The sequence below is a fragment of the Leuciscus leuciscus genome (genome assembly GCF_965113295.1).
Source record: "Leuciscus leuciscus genome assembly, chromosome: 24".
NCBI lineage: Eukaryota > Metazoa > Chordata > Actinopteri > Cypriniformes > Leuciscidae > Leuciscus > Leuciscus leuciscus.
Window position 1 is genome coordinate 9,887,480 of NC_138723.1, and position 17,926 is coordinate 9,905,405.

Here is a 17,926-nt window from a genome sequence, read left to right on the forward strand (position 1 = left end):
CAGAAGGACTTTCTGGAGCCGTATGGATTACTTTTTATGATGGATGGATTTGCTTTTTAGAGCTTAAAAAACTGTATTCGGTGCCATTACAAAGCCGGGAAGAGCCAGGATATATTTTAATATAACTCAGAATGTGTTCGGCTGAAAGAAGAAAGTCATGTACACCTAGGATGGCTTGAGGGTGGGTAAATTTCATTTTTGGGGGAACTGAACCATTCACACCAAAAAGACTAATTATAATGATATTTATTATTAGATATCTATTAGCGTCAACAGTATCCTAAATGCTCGCGCTCTTAAAGCAACTCTATTCTAATCGGCTGTTGTTCATCAGCTGGAAAAATCGACAATACCGTTCCTCTGTTCTGTTGTCGTTATAATTGTGGTCTGAACTCTGCTATTCTTTTATATGTAGAAAGATTTTAGAACTATATCTTTATTGTTAACTGTATAGACATCGTCCTTGGTGTGAACTTTTCTTTAGAGTCTAGAAAGAAATGTTGATATACAAAGGCGCCTGAGCACAATATCTGATGAAGAAAAAACGAAGAGTTTTCCCACACTGTCTGAAAAACATCTCTGTGGGTTTGAATTAACGATAAGCGTCTAATGAAGCCTTGCAAAGCAAAGAGGAGGTGACACTCTCCTTTACAATTAGCCGTCTGTGAAACTTCCTGGCAAATTAGTTTCTCCACTGCAGCTCAGACAGTTCCGGTGGCTTCTGCAGAACTTAGATTGGTGTGTGTGTGTGTGTGTGTGTGTGTGTTCAGATCAATCTGCTTGAGACTAGCATGGAATAACAAATTCCCACTTTTAAGGATTCAAGGTCAGGGCCAATTACGTCCTGAAAGAATTTTCAAAATCCCAACATTGGATTATAGATTTAAAATTACAAGATTTACACTTCACACATTTAGGAATAATAATACTCTCAGTAACTGAAGTAGATTTTTCAGATTTTACTCTTTATACTGCATCTTTACAAATGGCATCATTAACTTTATATACATTAAACATTTACAAACAAATACAAAACTATACATTTATAGCTGGATCTCTAAAATAAAAAAGACAAACAATATATGGCAAGAAAACAATACTTGATTAATTATATACAATATATGATAAACGATTCCTCTCGTCTCAGCACCCCCATAAAAACAGGAAACATGTTGGCAGAAAATAGCATCAAGGGTATATTTTGATTTTATAAAACACAATGCATTGATTCCAACATTATTTCTGTCAAATAAAACCACTGTTTTTGGTGTATGTGTCAAAATCATACATAGACTTTACTGAAAAAAAAGCTGCTTTTGTCAGCTTTGATTGTAAACCGAAGCAGATCTACGCTAAATACATTTATTAGTGAACATTAGATTGCAAATAAATAAAACACATGCAAGTTTTGCTGCAGATATTCCATTTGGGAGGATGACAAAAACTGTTTTAAGCTTTTTTTCTTCACAAATCGTAACATACACTTTTCAAAACACACACAGAGTTACATTGCACATTATAATAAATAATACTCTTCCAAAGACGACAAAGAAAAGACGGTAGACAGTTCATTTATTCAGACTATAAATGTATAAATAAGAAGACAAAAATGTATAAATAAACATCTAGAACAATAAGCATCTTCCACATGTCTGCGGAAAATAAATAAGAGTACATGTATGTACAGTATGAACATGACTCTGTGCTTAAATGGAGTCCTGCTGTTGAATGTGATTTATCCAGTCAGTAACAGAGATAGATGGCTATAATCCGCGTAATCTTCATCATCCTCCTCTTCATCCGTCTCTTCTGAGAGCGCTGCGGAGGAATATAGCAGCTGTTGCATTAGTATAAAACACAACAGCATTCAGGCACAGAGTCTTACTGCATGACTTCTTGCATCTTTCTCCCAAAGCATCTCTAACAATGCTTTGCAATTCACACAAAGTGGTGGGATCACAGCTGAGGGTTGAAGGAGAGCCTGGGATTGAATTTCTCTGTGGAATGGGGCCTTACCTCTGTCTTTTATTAGTGGAGACAATTTCTTGTATTTGTCAAGTCATTGTGCAGAATCGAATCAAATCAAGCAAAGAGACATTACGCAATCCCTTCTTATAAACAAAAATACTGCTTTTGTGGAAGATGACGAATACCACACACAGACTCGGGCTGGTTAAAGATGGTTCTACTTTAAGGCATTAACAAATGTTCTAACTTATCACTGAACCATCTAAACATGTTCATACTAAACATAAAATCACATTTTTTCCACATGAGATTTGTTATGTCCCACATTTGAACCATTATAAGGTTAGAACAAAAGAAATGACATTGTCTAGGAACATTTTACGCGAAGAATAAAGGTATGTTCACAACCAAGAACGATAACGATAAAGATAACTATATTAGCCTCCACACCAGCGGACGATATCGTTCTGTTTATTCTAAGCGATCGCTTGTCTGTCACTTTAAATGCTTGAGCTCGTTACAGGATGGATTCTGATTGGCTGTTCAGCTGGATAAAATCGTTCTGAAAGCGATTCCAACGTCTCTTACGCAAATAATTTAAATATACTGAAAAATATACAGAACAATATATTACATTACATTGAATAATACATAAGGAAGTGCTGCTTTTTATATATTGAAAAATATGTGACAATATATTTACTACTTTCACTCAATTGAGTTATGTTTGTGCAACACAAAGTATCTGAGTTGAATTTACGAGGAAAGTTGTGTTGGTATTACATAAAGGTGCATGTTGAAAACATGTAAAGTCTAATTGGTCAAACACAAATTAGTTGAGTTCAAAGTACTCAATTCTCATGCAAATAGTTGCCTCAGTTATTTTTTGTTAAACCAAAGCAATATTTTGCTTGAGAATGCATTAGAAATGCTTGAGAAATTTAAGGCAATCAGTTTCCACACACTGTAAAAATATTGCCTTGTTGTAACTCAAAAAAATGGAGGCAACTATTTGCATGATAATTTAGAGTATTTTGAACTCAACTAATTTGTGTTTGACCAATTAGACTTTACATGTTTTCAACATGCACATTAATCAACATTTATTAAATATATTGTAATATATAAATGTTTTTTTTTTATTCCACATATTTTCCAATTTTTTCAAACCATTTAATATATAGATCATAAATATATGTAAATATATTTTCTTTGCGTAAGGGAATATATTTTCTCTGCGCCGTAATCGTTTCTCTGTGCCTATAAAAATCCTTATCGTTATCTTTATAGTTATCGTCCTTGTTGGTGTGAACGGCCCTCAAGTGGCTTTTTTCATAAAAAAAATTACATTTTCACATTGTGCAAAATGGACATAACAAATCGACAGTGAAAAAAATGGTTGAGTTTCCCTTTATTACATAAAGATGATAGACAAAGATGTTAGCTGGGGTCAGAAATTAAATTCCGCGGACAATATTTGCCTCTTGGAATTGATTTTCTGGGCATATATTTCTAAACCATATAAAACACACACGCACACACAGCATACCAACCATTTCAAAAACTTCAATTAAAATATATGTCAGAAATATATCTATGTATTAAAATACATGTTAAAAAAACTTTTTTTTTGCCCCCGTATTTTACATTTCTAGGGCATTTTTGTCACTTTCAGTGGTATTTTTGCCCCAAACACTGGTATATTTCTGAGCGTGCACCATAATGGCAACAGGTTTGCTTTTCTTTGTCCATAACACACATGCCTGTCTGTATCACGCGATCATCATCGCGGAGCCGGTCAGCCACAGGCAGAGACAACACAAAACAGAGCACGCTAAGTGAGTTTACGTCCCTATGTAATTTCCACATGACTCGTCACGTTTCTGTCTCTGACGCACAGATAGTGTAACCATTGCGGAGGAGCAGCATGTTCAGAACTGTCTCGCATCCCAAACAGAAATCCTTCCAGACTTGACCTCAAAGATTTCGGCTTAACCTCATTTAAGACATCAATAGATGAGCAAGAGAACATCTGCACCGTCCTGGACACTTCTAATGCATCAGAACGTCTCACTGCCTCTGAGTTAAAACACAGATTGTCTTTGCGAGAGGAAGCTGAATACATGCTCTCTGACAGTCCTTGTGTTTCTTTTTGGGGGCAATGGGAGGGGTAAGAAAGAGGGGTGTTTATCTGGCAGGGGGTGGGAATGCGGGACAAGGGTGCGGCCAGGCTTAGCATCCTCTACTTACAGTTGCAGGAGCCTGAGTGTTTGACTTCCAGGACGAGGCCCAAAGAGCAGGCGGCCTGCCTCATGGAGCACTCGCTCGGGTAGGTGACGTTGTCGCTGGCGCAGACGCTGTCGCCCGGTCGATTCTCGGGACAGGAGTCGTCCTCGCACACCGCACAGCGCCCCCGTCCCGTACGCTTATCCCAAAGACACTTCCGTCCCTCCCGGCATTTGATGTCTTCACAGGACCTGGCGTCTGAAGCATAGCAGACAAACCAGAATGAGAAAGTTATCCCAAAAAATATGATTTCACTTTGTGTAAAACCACTTCTTTGGGCCACACTGAATGTTAATTTTAGTCTTGTTTCACTCAGTGTGGTTTGAGGAGGTATTAAATAACGCAGAAAAGCAGCAACAGTCACTGCTACCCATGTGAAACATGAATGTGTTATTGCAACAGAAAACAGAGTAATGAGAACCACATGTTTAAGGAGGATTGTGCAAGCGCAAGATTTGTGTCTTATTCTCACCTATGCATTTCCCCTCGTAGGCCACTCCAATGGAGCGTCCCATGATGCACGTGGCCCTTCGGAGATGGCAGGTGTTGGCATACACGATCCCGTCATTCCCGCACAGGTACTGCTCCGGCGAGGTCACCTCAGGGCAAAGCCGGTTGCAGGTCACGCAGTAGGCGTTGTTGGTCTGGTCCAGTACACATGTTGAGCTTCCAGGACAACGCACGTCATAGCATGACTCTGGTGAAAAATAATATCCTGTCAAAGTTGGCAGCTTCTGTAGCTAACAAGCTTTTACACACTGAATTAAAACTAGCTTATGCATAAAAGCATATCTTGTATTTATTCTCTCTCTATATATATTTTGGTGGGCATAATATTTTTATTAGAAAGACATGAAGTTATGCATGTTTGGTCAATTACTAGCAAGTTATCATTCTGTTGATTTTAATGCACATTTTAGTTAGAGATTAACAATTAAGCCTTGCTTAGTTTTGATCGCAAAAAGTCAACGTGAAATGACACTCGCCACCATTTAACTTCTGTAATGTGACGTATTTCTGAGAGAAAAAGAATATTCTGTGAAAAATTTTGTTTGGGACTTAAATTTTCCATATTCATTGGATTGTTATATTCAATAACAATAAATAACACCCATAATCAAGTGGGTGTTAATTAAAAGAACGTAACTGAAAATGCGAGTTTGCTAAAAAAAAACACTTTACAATAAGGTTAAATAGTTAACATTAGTATTAAATAACATGAACTAACAATGAACAATACATATGTAACTGTTTTTATTCATCTTTGTTAATGTTAGTTAATAAAAATACAGCTGTTCATTGTTTGTTCATGTTAGTTCACAGTGCATTAACTAATGTTAACAAATACAACCTTTGATTTTAATAATGTATTTGTAAATGTTGAAATTAATATTAACTAAGATTAATAAATGCTGAAGAAGTATTGTTCATTGTTCATGTTAACTAAGTTGATGAACCTTATTGTAAAGTGTTACCAAAAATCCTATATTATCCAATAGGTGATGTCACCGGTAAACAAAAGTTGTTTCAGAGGCAGAGCAGGTTATTATTTTTTGGATTGAAGATTACAAAGACATTCTTTTTTCTTTGGAAGAATGTCCACCTATGATTTGTGCGCAACAAAACGAATCAATCAAGTAAATTTTGTTTTCTTTTTCTCTTAAGTGACCGTACTTTTGCATTTTCCCTGGTACTGCGCAGTCAGGTCAGGGTGTCTCTTGCACTTGGCCCTTAGGAGTACACACTCGTTCTGGTACGTTTTCCCATCGGAGCCACACACGCGCCCTTTAAAGGTGACATTGGAGCAGTCTGGAGCGCACACGCAGCGCGGCTTATTCCGCTTGTTCATTTTGCACCTCTTTCCAGGACCACAGTCCACATTTTCACAAGTCTCTGTAGAATCAATAAAGAAGGTTATGAATAACTGACATATCAGTTCTGTATAAATATTTGTTGTTTAAACATGATCATGTCATTTATGACTGACAAAGGGTTGCACTATTTATATGCTATATACTCAAGTGTTCCTAACATTTCCTGTCTGAAATCGAAATCAAATTTTCCAGATTACTTCCAGTCATCCAAATGAAGAAAACACTCTTATGCGGTACCTTTGCAAGGTATGCAGTTTGGTGCGCCGCCATTGAAGATCAGCCACCGGAAGAGTGTGTTATTGGGTACATCCTCCTCGGTCCACGCCGTGCCCAGACGACCACTTCTACAACAGTCTTCCCGGCTCATCCCAGACATGTACAGAACCTGGCATCTCCCGTTCTTGCCCTGCTGAAGCCAGCAGTTGCCAGCTGGAAAGAGTCACTTTATTACCCCCTCATACATGCCGAATACTATTCTGCTCATTCATCACTCAATATAATAGAATGAAGCTAATTGGAGGCAATTAGTGCCCATAACCACTTCGGACAATCAAAACAGACAATGACCGATTCTTAATTTTTTACCTTGGGTCACCTCAATATTGAATATCTGGTTGCATCTTTAGTGCCAAGTTGCTTTATGACTATTATATGTCTATAGATTTTTGCTGGATCCAGGTAAAAGATCAAACAAACATTTGAAAATGATTTAAGAGGTATTTTTAAAGAAACTTGGGTTGAAATAGCAAATGTTCAAAGAGTCCTTCTGCCATCTGAATCCACTCAAACTCTTCAGAAACACTATATTGAGGTTGTGCAAGCGTTTTGTGCCTTGCACGGAAACATGCTCAACCGTTTAGACATAATGCCATTATAAACATAATAAATGGAGAGAAAAAAATACCCCACTTACTGCACAAAGTTTAACATCATCTAAAAATACGAATCACTTAAAGATCAGGAAGGTGCCTGCAAAGATATGGTTCCTTTTCTAATGAGTTTCGACTATAAATTCTAATAGCTAGGTGTCTTGAAAACAAGTTCACTTATAATTTTTTTTTGTTTTTACGCATGAGAGGCGCCAGCGCGCAAACGCACCATTCAACCTTCTCAAGTCCAAGTCAATGCATTAATGGTTTTAACACTGCAAAATATTCCTCATTCAGACTTTAAAACAGCTCGCAAAGCATAAATGTCACTTTACCTTGTACTTTCTGCTGTTCCATCAAGTGCGCGAACCATATGAGGAGCGCGATCACGCCCTGGCGGAGCCGCGGTAACTGTAGCATCCTCAGAAAAAGTGGAGACAGACGGACTACAGACAGACAGATGTTCTCCCGATGCTTCGCACTCAGTGACTGTCATACACACGGAATCCGTCTCGCTTTTTAAATCTATATGGGGTCTCGAGTTGGATGCCTGTGGTGGGCGGTCTTCATACTTCATAGGGGGTGGGGAGAGCATTGTAATAGTTTGCCCACCGAAATTTATCAGGTGACATTTAAGTCTAGAAACTTTCTCCCCTCAAGAGCAACATTATGATTTGGGGCTATGTTTTTAATAGGGTTCAAAGAGTTGGATAACAGCAGCAAAGTGATTTGGGGCTCTGTTTGCATTTATTGTGGATAAAAGGCTGATTATTACAACAGTTATTTGATATAAATAGTTTTTCTCTCAACATATGCCAAACTTTGAGCTTGAACTGTATCAAACAGAACCCGGTTCTGGTAAATTACAGAATAAATAGTTTATTTTTGATGTGATTAAAAAAGATTGAAAAAACTTTGATTGTTGTAGGATTGTAAATATTCTCAGAAAATTCAAATGCTCAGTGTTAATACATTGGGAGGTGCCATGCATCTGAGCCTAAATAAAATGTAAGGTAACACTTTATTTTACAGAGTCCTTGTTACACAAGTTACATGTAGTTACAAATCATGCATAATTACATGTAACTAAGCCTAAACCACTCCCCAATCCTAACCCTGACCCTATAGTAAGTACACGTGGTTAATTATTATTACACAGTACTTAAATGTATAATTACACTGTAACACGGACACCTTGAAATAAAGTGTAACCAAATGTTGGAATAGAGCATGTGCCCAAAGGAACAGGGCTGAAAGTTTTATACTTTCTATTGCCATTACTAGCCCTGTGCTCGAGGTCTTGAAAGGTGTCTAAAAGAAAGGGAAATTAGGTTTAAATTTATGGATATTCCTGCAAATATTAACTGTTCAAAATCATGTCAACTTGGTAACAGGGTTGACTTTTTAAAATCGCACCAGCCGACAAACATAATAATATATAAGATGATGAAAGAGAGTTCACAAGGGGATGAGACTGGTATTATGAGATTTTTTTAGTTAAGAAATTGTACAGTATTATACAGAAAAGGTAAGCTATAGTTAACAGGGTTGATGCCTAACTTGGAATTTTATGCGTTTTATTAAAAATGTCTATTAAAATACATGATAGAATACATAAAAAGGTTTCAAAAGTTACTGGATTTTTGCTGATGTGTTAAAAATGCCAAGAATTTCACAGTTAAAGTCAGTTTTTACACGTCAATGCTGGACACAAAATGATGGCCTATATAACAGTAGTATACTATAATATTACTATAAACTGTCACAAAAAAAAAAAAAAAAAAGAGTTGTACAGCAAACCAGACAATATGAATAGACAATATGTCCATCAATGCAACAGCATCTCTGTGCCGTGGGATTCATATGAACTATTTGAGTCCTCTGCTTTGAATAGATCCAGACAGTTTTCCATCCATTTCAGTTTGGATGATAAGCGTTAATCTTTTAAAGTGGTCTATTACTGTGAATTCATGACGGGTAATAATAGACTCAAGGATACGGTCATTCTAATAATAGTTGAGACAGTTGTTTGGTCCTCCCCAGGGTCAAACCTGTAAATATAGCACAACAAATCCTCCTTCAAAAGGAAGCAATCAGGGTGTTGAGTTACACCCCGTCTACACAACTAGTGACGCGACACGACAAACTCCTGTGACGCTGCTGACGTCGTGAACTTGCAGTGTAGACCAGGTGTTTAGATGAGTGTTACATCCATGCAAATAAGTTCTTATCAGATATTGTGGCTTCTTTATTGGCTTCTGTGGTTGAAGAACCGTTAACATCTACGGAATCTTATTAAAATGTTCATAACACTAAGAAGAAATGATTTTTTTTTAAACTGTTCACGGAAAGGTTCTTTGAGGAACTGAAAATAGTTCTTCTGTTGCATCGCTACAAACAGCTATATATTCACTGATAAAGAGTGAACTAGTGAACTGGGCCATTCACCAACCTCAGAGTTCAATGTCCTTAAATATAATGTATTAGCACTTTCTCTTAATGGTTACTATATTTAGAGACTCGTGTGTAAAACACTACATACATATATAACATTTATAAGCTTCAAGTATACAAGAAAAATACAATAAAAACAACGGATCAAACGCACATCTCGCCATTATTATACGAAAACACCCTTTTGGAACCTTTATTTTAAAGTGTAGTATATCCTTATTTGCTTCTAGTAACTAATACAATACTGACAAGTGACTTCAATTAGTAGGACATTTTTGGCACTGAATTCAGAATAAGGATTGTGGCTCAGGAACGTTAAGCCAATTTAAAAGGCTTCTCGAACAAGAACAAATGAAGGGCAATGACTTGATTTTGTTCAGAATTTATTGGATTGATTGGATTGTGGTTTGCTATTGGTGGATCTCATGTGAGTGACAGGTTACCCCGCCCTCCTGCCAGTAAACACGTCACCAGAGAAGAGATGAGCTGCAAGAGGGAGGGGAAGTTATTATGATGAAAGATTACAAGGGTACATGGATTTAAAAAAATCATATGCTCAAATAAATAATTTATAATAGACTAAATACGCCAATATTCCATAAAAACAAAACAAAACAAAAACAAGAATGGTCAATTCTGATTTCATGGTGACTTAGTAGGCCTACCGGTGACATAAAATAGATACTAGTTTTAATAAATAAATGTTGAGTCGGCTTGCCAGATTTGTCTGAGGTAGCCGCTGCCTTGCTGTCCCTCTGTCGGAAAATTGGGAGAAATGCAAGACTCTGCAAGTGTCTCCTACCACACGTTGTTAATAACTATCACTGTGAAACGGGGACATACGTTGCACAGCTGTGGTCTGTGGTTAGAGATGTCACTGGATTGATCGAATGCCACACAGAATCGTCTTACTGAACAACAACAGCCATCGGCTGTTTAATAGTGGCGAGACGTGCGTTTGATCCGTTGTTTTTATTTAATTTTTCTTGTATACTTGAAGCTTACAAATGTTATATGTGTATGTAGTGTTTTACATGAGTCTCTAAATATAGTTACCATTAAGAAAGTGCATTATATTTAAGGACATTGAACTCTGAGGTTGGTGAACGGCCCAGTTAGACATGTGGATTTGGAGACATCTGCCGGTGGATGATGGAAATGCGGAGCTAATTTCAGGAACGGGTTAAATAGGATAAAGGATAGGATAAAATGATAAAATCTTATAGAATACATAATAGAGGAGGGAAAGTGCGAATTTATAAATTTGAATTTTAAGCCTTTACATTTATTGAATTCCTGAATAAACAAAGCACGACCTGTCTGTTTCCTGGCCATGAGTCAGCTGACCTGAAGCAGAACCAATGGGATTCGGGCTATGAGGAAGACGAGCTCGAGCCTCTAGCTGACAGCAGCAGCACGCGCTGCGAGTGTTTGAACTTTACGTGTGTCCGGCCAATGTACATACATGAATACCGAGGTAAGTCTGCTTTTGAAATATTACATTATTACATTATATTACTTAATATTACATTTTCTGATCAATAACCTGCATGCAAAAATAAAACAACTAATCACATTTACATAAACTTGAATGTTTTGCCAACAGTTAGGAAATTGTGCATATTATCATAATAGCCCATATGTCTACACGTTAAGCAGGTGTCGGTTCTGTACTTTGCAAAAAGTGCCGAATTAACAGGACTTAAAGCGGAGAACATCACTGTTCCGTCAAACATAACATCTCTACAGCTGTGGCAGGATTTGGAGACCAGACATCCGAGGTGAATTATTATCACAACTATATTAATACTTTTGTAGGATTTTTAAATCAGTGATATTTACACTGCAAGTGATCGACGATCAGTCCAACAACCAGAGACTTTGTTTATGCGTTGCTCTCCTTTGCAGTGTACAACTTCACATTGTTATTGTTATTAACAACATTAGTATTACACATGGTAATTATTATTGTTACTTAATATATATTTTTACTTCTAATATTAATTAATTGTTATTATGTGTGTATTATTATTAATAATAAAGTAATACATATAAATAATGTTACTTTCTGGCATATTATGTTAACTAACTTTATCATGTCATTAATATATATATATATATATATATATATATATATATATGTATATGTGTGTGTGTGTGTGTTTCATGTAATATTGGGTATTTGCAGTGTCAAATATTTCATGCATATGCACAAGTGTCTTTCTTTGCCTTCTGAAGACTTGTTTAAATTGTATTGTACTATACATGCTCTCTAAATCATATAAATAATGCTTATAATAACAAATGATCTGTTGTAAACTATTATTTTCTGATTGAGCATCTGTTAATTTTTCTTTTATTTTCTATTGGTTATGTTCTGAATCTGATGAGATTTGATCTTGTTTGCCAGACTGTCTGTGTTACGGGATCAGGTGGTCCTGGCAGTGCGGCAGGAGTACGTGCCTCTGGGAGCGCAGCCCTTGACCCTCAGAGAGGGAGACGAGGTGGCCATCATACCACCCCTTAGTGGAGGGTAACGAACTACCAAGGTGTGCATCAAATCTGATAGCCTACCTGTCTGTCTGTATATATATTAACATGTTTTTTGTTTATATATATATATATATATATATATATATATATATATAACTTTTTTGTTTAATGTTTTCTTTTTTTTGAAAGGTATGGCTGCAGATCAGGGTCAAGATCTAATTACACTCACGACGGACAAGCTTTCTGCTGATGGCGTCTCTGAATCTGTGACGTGTCCCTCCTGTGGCGCTATATCTCTGTTTATTGGTCAGTCTTTTGTAGTTGGATCATTGCTTCTGTTTAGAGTTGGCTTTCTTACAGATACATATCTTTTTTTTTTATGATTAATTTAAACATTTTAGAAACACAAGATCATTACAAAAAAGGCTTTAGAGAGCAATATGAAAATAGCAGAACTGTTGTGCGTCTTCGAGCAACACACAGCAGTGTTTAGTTTCTGAATGAATCCGTGTATTGAGTGAATCAGTCGGGTGAACCAATGATTCAATGGCCCATTCATAAAGAGAGCCATTTACTTAATTTCTGAATGAATCATCCGTTTGAACATATCAAATGAACGACTCAATGACACGACTCATTTAGACATTTTCTGCCACCTACTGGCAGTTTTAGTTTATTATTTATAGTATTATTTCATAAAAAAAAATTATTTAATTTTTCCATATTTATAAAAATTCTGTCAATATATACTCACCCTCATGGCCGGCGTTGAAGCCTAAAAGTTTATGTGCCAAACAAAGGGAGTTTAGGTCAAGCTGGAGAGTTTTAACATGCAAGAAAGGGCTGACAAATTTGAATAAAAATATTGTCAAGGCCCTTGAGTTTGAAATTCGCATCCGAAATTTTCACACGTTACAAAATAAATACCACCTCACGATATGTCAATCACGCTTGCACACTGCCTCCGAAACTTTCGTCCGTCATAAAAAAATTCGGATCAGGTTCGATTTTCTGCGTTTTTCGCCATCCTTAGCAAGCATTTTGAATGATGTTTTGACAATTCAGAGCCACCGAATCACGAATACGAAAAAACGCATGCAAAATTTTCGGACTCGGTGTGCAAGGACCTTTAGGCTGCTAAATCTTTTTTCAAATTTTCTGTAATTTCTTGAAAAATATTCTTTATCCAACATGTTTGAGATGGTGGGCGAGGGCTCTTCCAGTTCAGTCAAATTAGACATCTTAGACATCGCTTTACAAAATTTGTAAAGTGAGTGGACAGTGAAGGACCGGAGCTGGACAGGTCCACAACGTACGAGTTAGTGTGGCTGGTCCCAAGTGATGCCTATCACATTCTGGATCAATGGTTGGATTCATCCGAGCAAGTCTGCATTTAGACCAGTGGGATCTATGAACCGCCTTGCATTGTATTAGAGCAAGACGTGCACAGAGAGACGAGGAGTGAACCCTTTCCAGAACGGCCTCTCATGTTTCTTGGTCTATTTCAATATTAAGGTTAAAACTGTTAGTTGGTCACATGATGCAAAGGTACCATGTATGTCGAGACTCGAGGAAACCCTGATCCCTCCAACAAGCATATGCACCGCACCATCCAGAGCAAAAGGGTGAAATGAATGATTTGAATGTAATCTCCTTTTTCAGGGACTACCAGAGATAATTTTGAGGGGAAGAAAGTAATACGGCTTGAATATGAGGCGTACATTCCAATGGCAGAGTCAGAGCTGAGGAAGATCTGCAGTGACATCAGGACAAAGTGGCCCAGCGTCAGGCATATCAGCATACAACATAGACTTGGGTGAGTCTCGCAGATTGTTTAGATTATGAGAGTTCATTGCTTGATATTTGCACATCTAAAGAATATTTGTGTTCTTTCCCTGCTCTGTCCACAGTGTGGTTCCTATAACAGAAGCAAGCGTTATAATAGGGATCTCATCGCCGCACAGAAGTGAGTCCCTGGAGGCGGTGAAGTACGGCATCGACACACTCAAAGCCACTGTACCAATCTGGAAAAAGGTATGAATATACCTAGTAGTGCATGACCTCTGTGTAACCCTAGAGAATGAATAAGGTACAAAACAAAAAAGGAGGTGATTAATCTTCAGTAAATGAGATTTGTCAGCCTCAGGAGGTCAAAATAAACGTTTATTTCCTTCTTACATTTGATTGGAGGTTTGAAAACCATAATGCGTCACATAAAAGCAATTTGTTTGATTCTGTTAATTTCTTGTAATAACAAGCTTAAACACTAAATAGACACAATTGATGCGACTTAAATAAATTAAAATGTAAATAAAGTAAGCCTGAATAGCAAGGCTGCAGATGTTTCTCAGTAGAGACTAGCTAGTTTTGTGCCAAATGCTTTTTGGTGGTTATTAATAAACTTAAGTTTACAGTAAGTTTTGGACAATATTTAATGAATCACTTTTCCTTGCAAACGTAGTAATAAGTTTGATAAATGCTGTCGACACGATTTGTGTAAATAATGAGTTTTGTCTTCCTGCCATGTTGTAGTTTTAAGTGATACTACAACATGAAATGTTACTTTAAGGAATTTTTAACAGTGCAAAGATTACATTTTAATCATTAGAATTATTTCATTAAACATTTTTGATGCAATAACTTGAATATAAAGTGTGCATCATGACTTGTGGTTATAATTATTGGATACAGTTGAGAAGGTCAACAACTCAAAATACAGCCATTTGTCCTGCTAGTTTCCATGCTAGGTTAATAGTATATAATCAAATAGTAAAAAAACAAAAAAAACAATTGTTTGTGCCTCTATTAGGTATAATTAACTTTATTAAGTATTATAGTAATAAAGTTATAAGACATGACAGATACCCTGTTTGTGGAACACTGGCTTTTTGTTTCTTTATAAGAAATGATGGTTACACTTTATTTTAAGGTGACATAGTTACATTGTACTTACTCAAATAAGTGCTGAGTACTATTAATTAACTTTAGAGCTACGGTAATGGTTACTTGTAATGAAGTACATGTAGTAATGTGAAACTGTCACCTCAAAATTAAGTGATACCGAAATAAAGTGTTACCAAAAATTATAGTTATATAATAACTTGTAACTTGTTAATGATTGCCATCAAAGTGTAATAAGTTCTCTTGTGCAATTGTTTACAACATGTTTGTAATTATTTTGTTCTTTTCAGGAAATATATGAGTCTGGGCAGCCTTGCTGGAAAGAGAACAAGGAGTGTTTGTGGGCGGATGATGGAAAAGATTCCAAGGAAAGCTGAACTGTTAAATGAGCAAATGGGCTACAGTAAATCTCGTGAAGCATCAAGACTTTTTTATTGAAAAAATACAAAGCTCAAGTTCTCCTGTAACACCTGATGAAATGCAAATACAGATTTTCATCAAACAAGTATATATTCTTCTCTCTTTTTTTTTTGTAAAGAATAGAAAGTTTTACAAAGGTACCAGTGCAAAAACATCATGTAAACATTAAGGAAAATCTTTGTTGCTTATGTTGCCTTTGATTAGACAGGCCTCTTTTCCTGTCACACCATCAGTAGAAGTTAAACCCTGAATTAATACAAAATCATACCTACTTTTTTATATTAACTGTCATTTCAAAACATTAAATAAAAGTTAACATTATCAGTAATTCCTAGACATTTCAAAGTATTCGAGTGTTTATTAACAAAAGCATTATACACTGCCCAGGCCCCCCAAAAGAAGTCGCTGTTTGAATTTAAATAGGCAAATTCTTAAGAGTTTATGATTGAATCATAAATGCAATGTTTCTAGCATGTTATATATTTGGTAACAGTTCTTCTAACCCTAACTGATGGAGTGTGTAGATTTTCATTTCTTAAACAGCGATGTAGGAAGACGCATCATGGCCATATTCCAGGATGACAATGTCAAGATTCATCAGGATCAGATTGTGAAAGAATGGTTGTGAGGAGGATGAAGAATCATTTTCACACATGAATTGGCCAGAGTCCAGACGTTAACTTCATTGAGAATCTTTGGGATGTGCTGGAGGAGACTTTACAGAGCGCTGGACTCTTGCATTGTCAATACAAGATCTTGACCAAAAATGTATGCACCTCTTGGTGGAAATAACATCACAACATTTATTTCCATTGAGAGGTGCATCAATTTCTGGTCAAGATCTTGTAATATCTTGCTTATTTAAATCCAAACAGTGACTTTTTTGTGGCCGGGTAGTATATAATGTATACAAGATATAATGTTACATTTTTTAAAAGTATTGCCTGCATTGTTTCTTATTACTAACTTTATTAATTCATGCAAGTATTCACTATCTTTTACTCGTTTAGTATCAGTAAATCTCCCTGATGTTTTATGCAGAGTAGCACGGCTTATTACTTTAGTTATTTGCTCATGATTCTTGCATAGTACGTACAAAAGTGGCAGCTGTAGAATTTACAGAAAGAGTTTTACAGTGTGTTGCTTTGGCCATAACACATTTACACATTTATTGTATTTATTTTATGTTATTGCTGAAATGGTTTCACTATGGTTTTGTAAACGCTTCACTGATATAATAAAGCACATAACATAAAGGCCCCGATATACTCAAGGCGAAGTTCTTTTTCGTTCTTGGCTTAGGGGGAAGAAACAGCGAACCTCCAGACCCCGCCCACATTTAGATGAATATGTAAATACGTCCTGCAAGCTTTCCTTTCGACAACAAAATAAACAACAAAAATGACAGCGGTGAGAAAACAAGACTTAAAGCATCTGATCACAGTGATGTGGATTTTTGCACAAGCTCTGCAATTCAGCACTCCAGTCATGTTATTTATATAGCACTTTATACAATAGATTGCTTTAAAGGGTAACTAAACCCCTGGTCAGAGCCTGACTCCACCCACTGGCAATATTTGAAAACTGCTGGAAAAGTGGGCAGAGCCCAGTGTATCTGAGACCTATCTCTCTGTAGGCAAGGGCGTGGTCTGACATCAGAGGGTACCACAACTTCCAATAGGAAAATTCAACTGCAGTAGCCACTGTTCAACCTGAAGAGGGCAGCACTCAGACGTTTTTACACCATATTTTGTAAAATTAAAACACTTTAAACACAAATGTCAAAAAAATTACTTGAATTAATGAACAGCACTAATAAAGCCCCATTCTTACAGATCATTAACTAAAAAAAGTTGGTTTAGGGTTTAGTTACCCTTTAAAGAAAGCAGCGTTACAGTATTAAACATGAAAATACTATGTGTCTCTTTTAATTAGAATTACAACTCTCCAGTGTGCTCATGTTTTTACTCGCGTCTGACCTCCAAGGACTGAACAACAGAAGAAATTAACAAGAAGGATTTCCACATCAAACACGGCGGAGACACAGCGATTACATAATCGCCACGGACCAATGGAAGGTGTTTACCAGTCAGAACAAACTTTTCCAGAAAGTTCGCTATAGCAAGCTGTTTCGAACTCCCGATTTAGCTTGAAACATATCGTTAGCCTTATGTGTTTGGTAATTTTCGTACTCAACTATAAAACAAATGATCAGATGTGTTCAAATAAGAACTCAAAGGTCCATGTTTTCTCATATGCCAGCATATGACACCAATAATCAAAAGACACAATAGTCAAAAAGATCTAGTTAAAAACTAACTACTCAGAGGAAGTGGTAAGACTGTGCCAAAAGATACACCCGCTAGCAGAGAAAAAGCATTTGAGAAATGAATGGGATTGGAATACCAGTTGAAAGTTAATGCATTGTAATCAAACCGGCAATTTCCAGTTCACTCTTTCTAACCCTGTTCTGGACATTTGTGTCTGGGAAGAAACCTTTGACATCTCCAAATATGAGTCTCGGCCGATCTCTCAGGGCGCCTCACTGTTTTCCTTCAGTTCCTGATCTTCCCCTTCGTTCTCCTCGTCCTTCATAAGGTTTTGATATTTCCTCTTGAAGAATCCAAGCTGAACATAAACACATTGGTTTTTAAAGGAAGA

At 36.6% G+C, this 17,926-nt stretch overlaps 3 protein-coding genes across 3 annotated transcripts in view; 1 reads left to right on the top strand and 2 right to left on the bottom strand.

Annotated features, from left to right (window-relative positions):
• Positions 1–944: 944 nt before the first annotated feature.
• fstb (follistatin b) lies at positions 945–7,607 on the bottom strand. The gene is given in 7 exon segments (XM_082157097.1): positions 945–1,818; positions 4,219–4,452; positions 4,727–4,951; positions 5,929–6,147; positions 6,366–6,557; positions 7,333–7,421; positions 7,423–7,607. Coding segments are annotated over 7 exon segments (1,212 nt in total). The 5' UTR covers positions 7,593–7,607; the 3' UTR covers positions 945–1,735.
• Positions 7,608–11,861: 4,254 nt separating this feature from the next.
• On the top strand, positions 11,862–15,351 carry LOC309489159 (molybdopterin synthase catalytic subunit). The gene is made up of 5 exons (XM_082157734.1): positions 11,862–12,000; positions 12,134–12,250; positions 13,607–13,760; positions 13,855–13,978; positions 15,136–15,351. The coding sequence occupies exons 2-5, from the start codon at positions 12,136–12,138 to the stop codon at positions 15,220–15,222; spliced, it is 480 nt and encodes a 159-aa protein (XP_082013860.1). The 5' UTR covers positions 11,862–12,000; positions 12,134–12,135; the 3' UTR covers positions 15,223–15,351.
• The window catches only part of itga2.2 (integrin, alpha 2 (CD49B, alpha 2 subunit of VLA-2 receptor), tandem duplicate 2), a 29,218-nt gene continuing 26,545 nt past the window's right edge, over positions 15,254–17,926 (bottom strand). Inside the window, exon 29 of the mRNA XM_082157725.1 lies at positions 15,254–17,893. Coding sequence (XP_082013851.1) covers positions 17,798–17,893 — 96 coding nt within the window. The 3' untranslated portion in view covers positions 15,254–17,797. The remainder of the gene's footprint in view (positions 17,894–17,926) is intronic.

Bases quoted from the DNA above. Each gene is read 5' to 3' on its own strand.
- LOC309489159 (XM_082157734.1), top strand. From the start codon at position 12,136: ATGGCTGCAGATCAGGGTCAAGATCTAATTACACTCACGACGGACAAG. The intron at 12,251-13,606 runs GTCAGTCTTTTG...CTCCTTTTTCAG, and splicing joins CGCTATATCTCTGTTTATTG to GGACTACCAGAGATAATTTT. The intron at 13,979-15,135 runs GTATGAATATAC...TGTTCTTTTCAG, and splicing joins CTGTACCAATCTGGAAAAAG to GAAATATATGAGTCTGGGCA.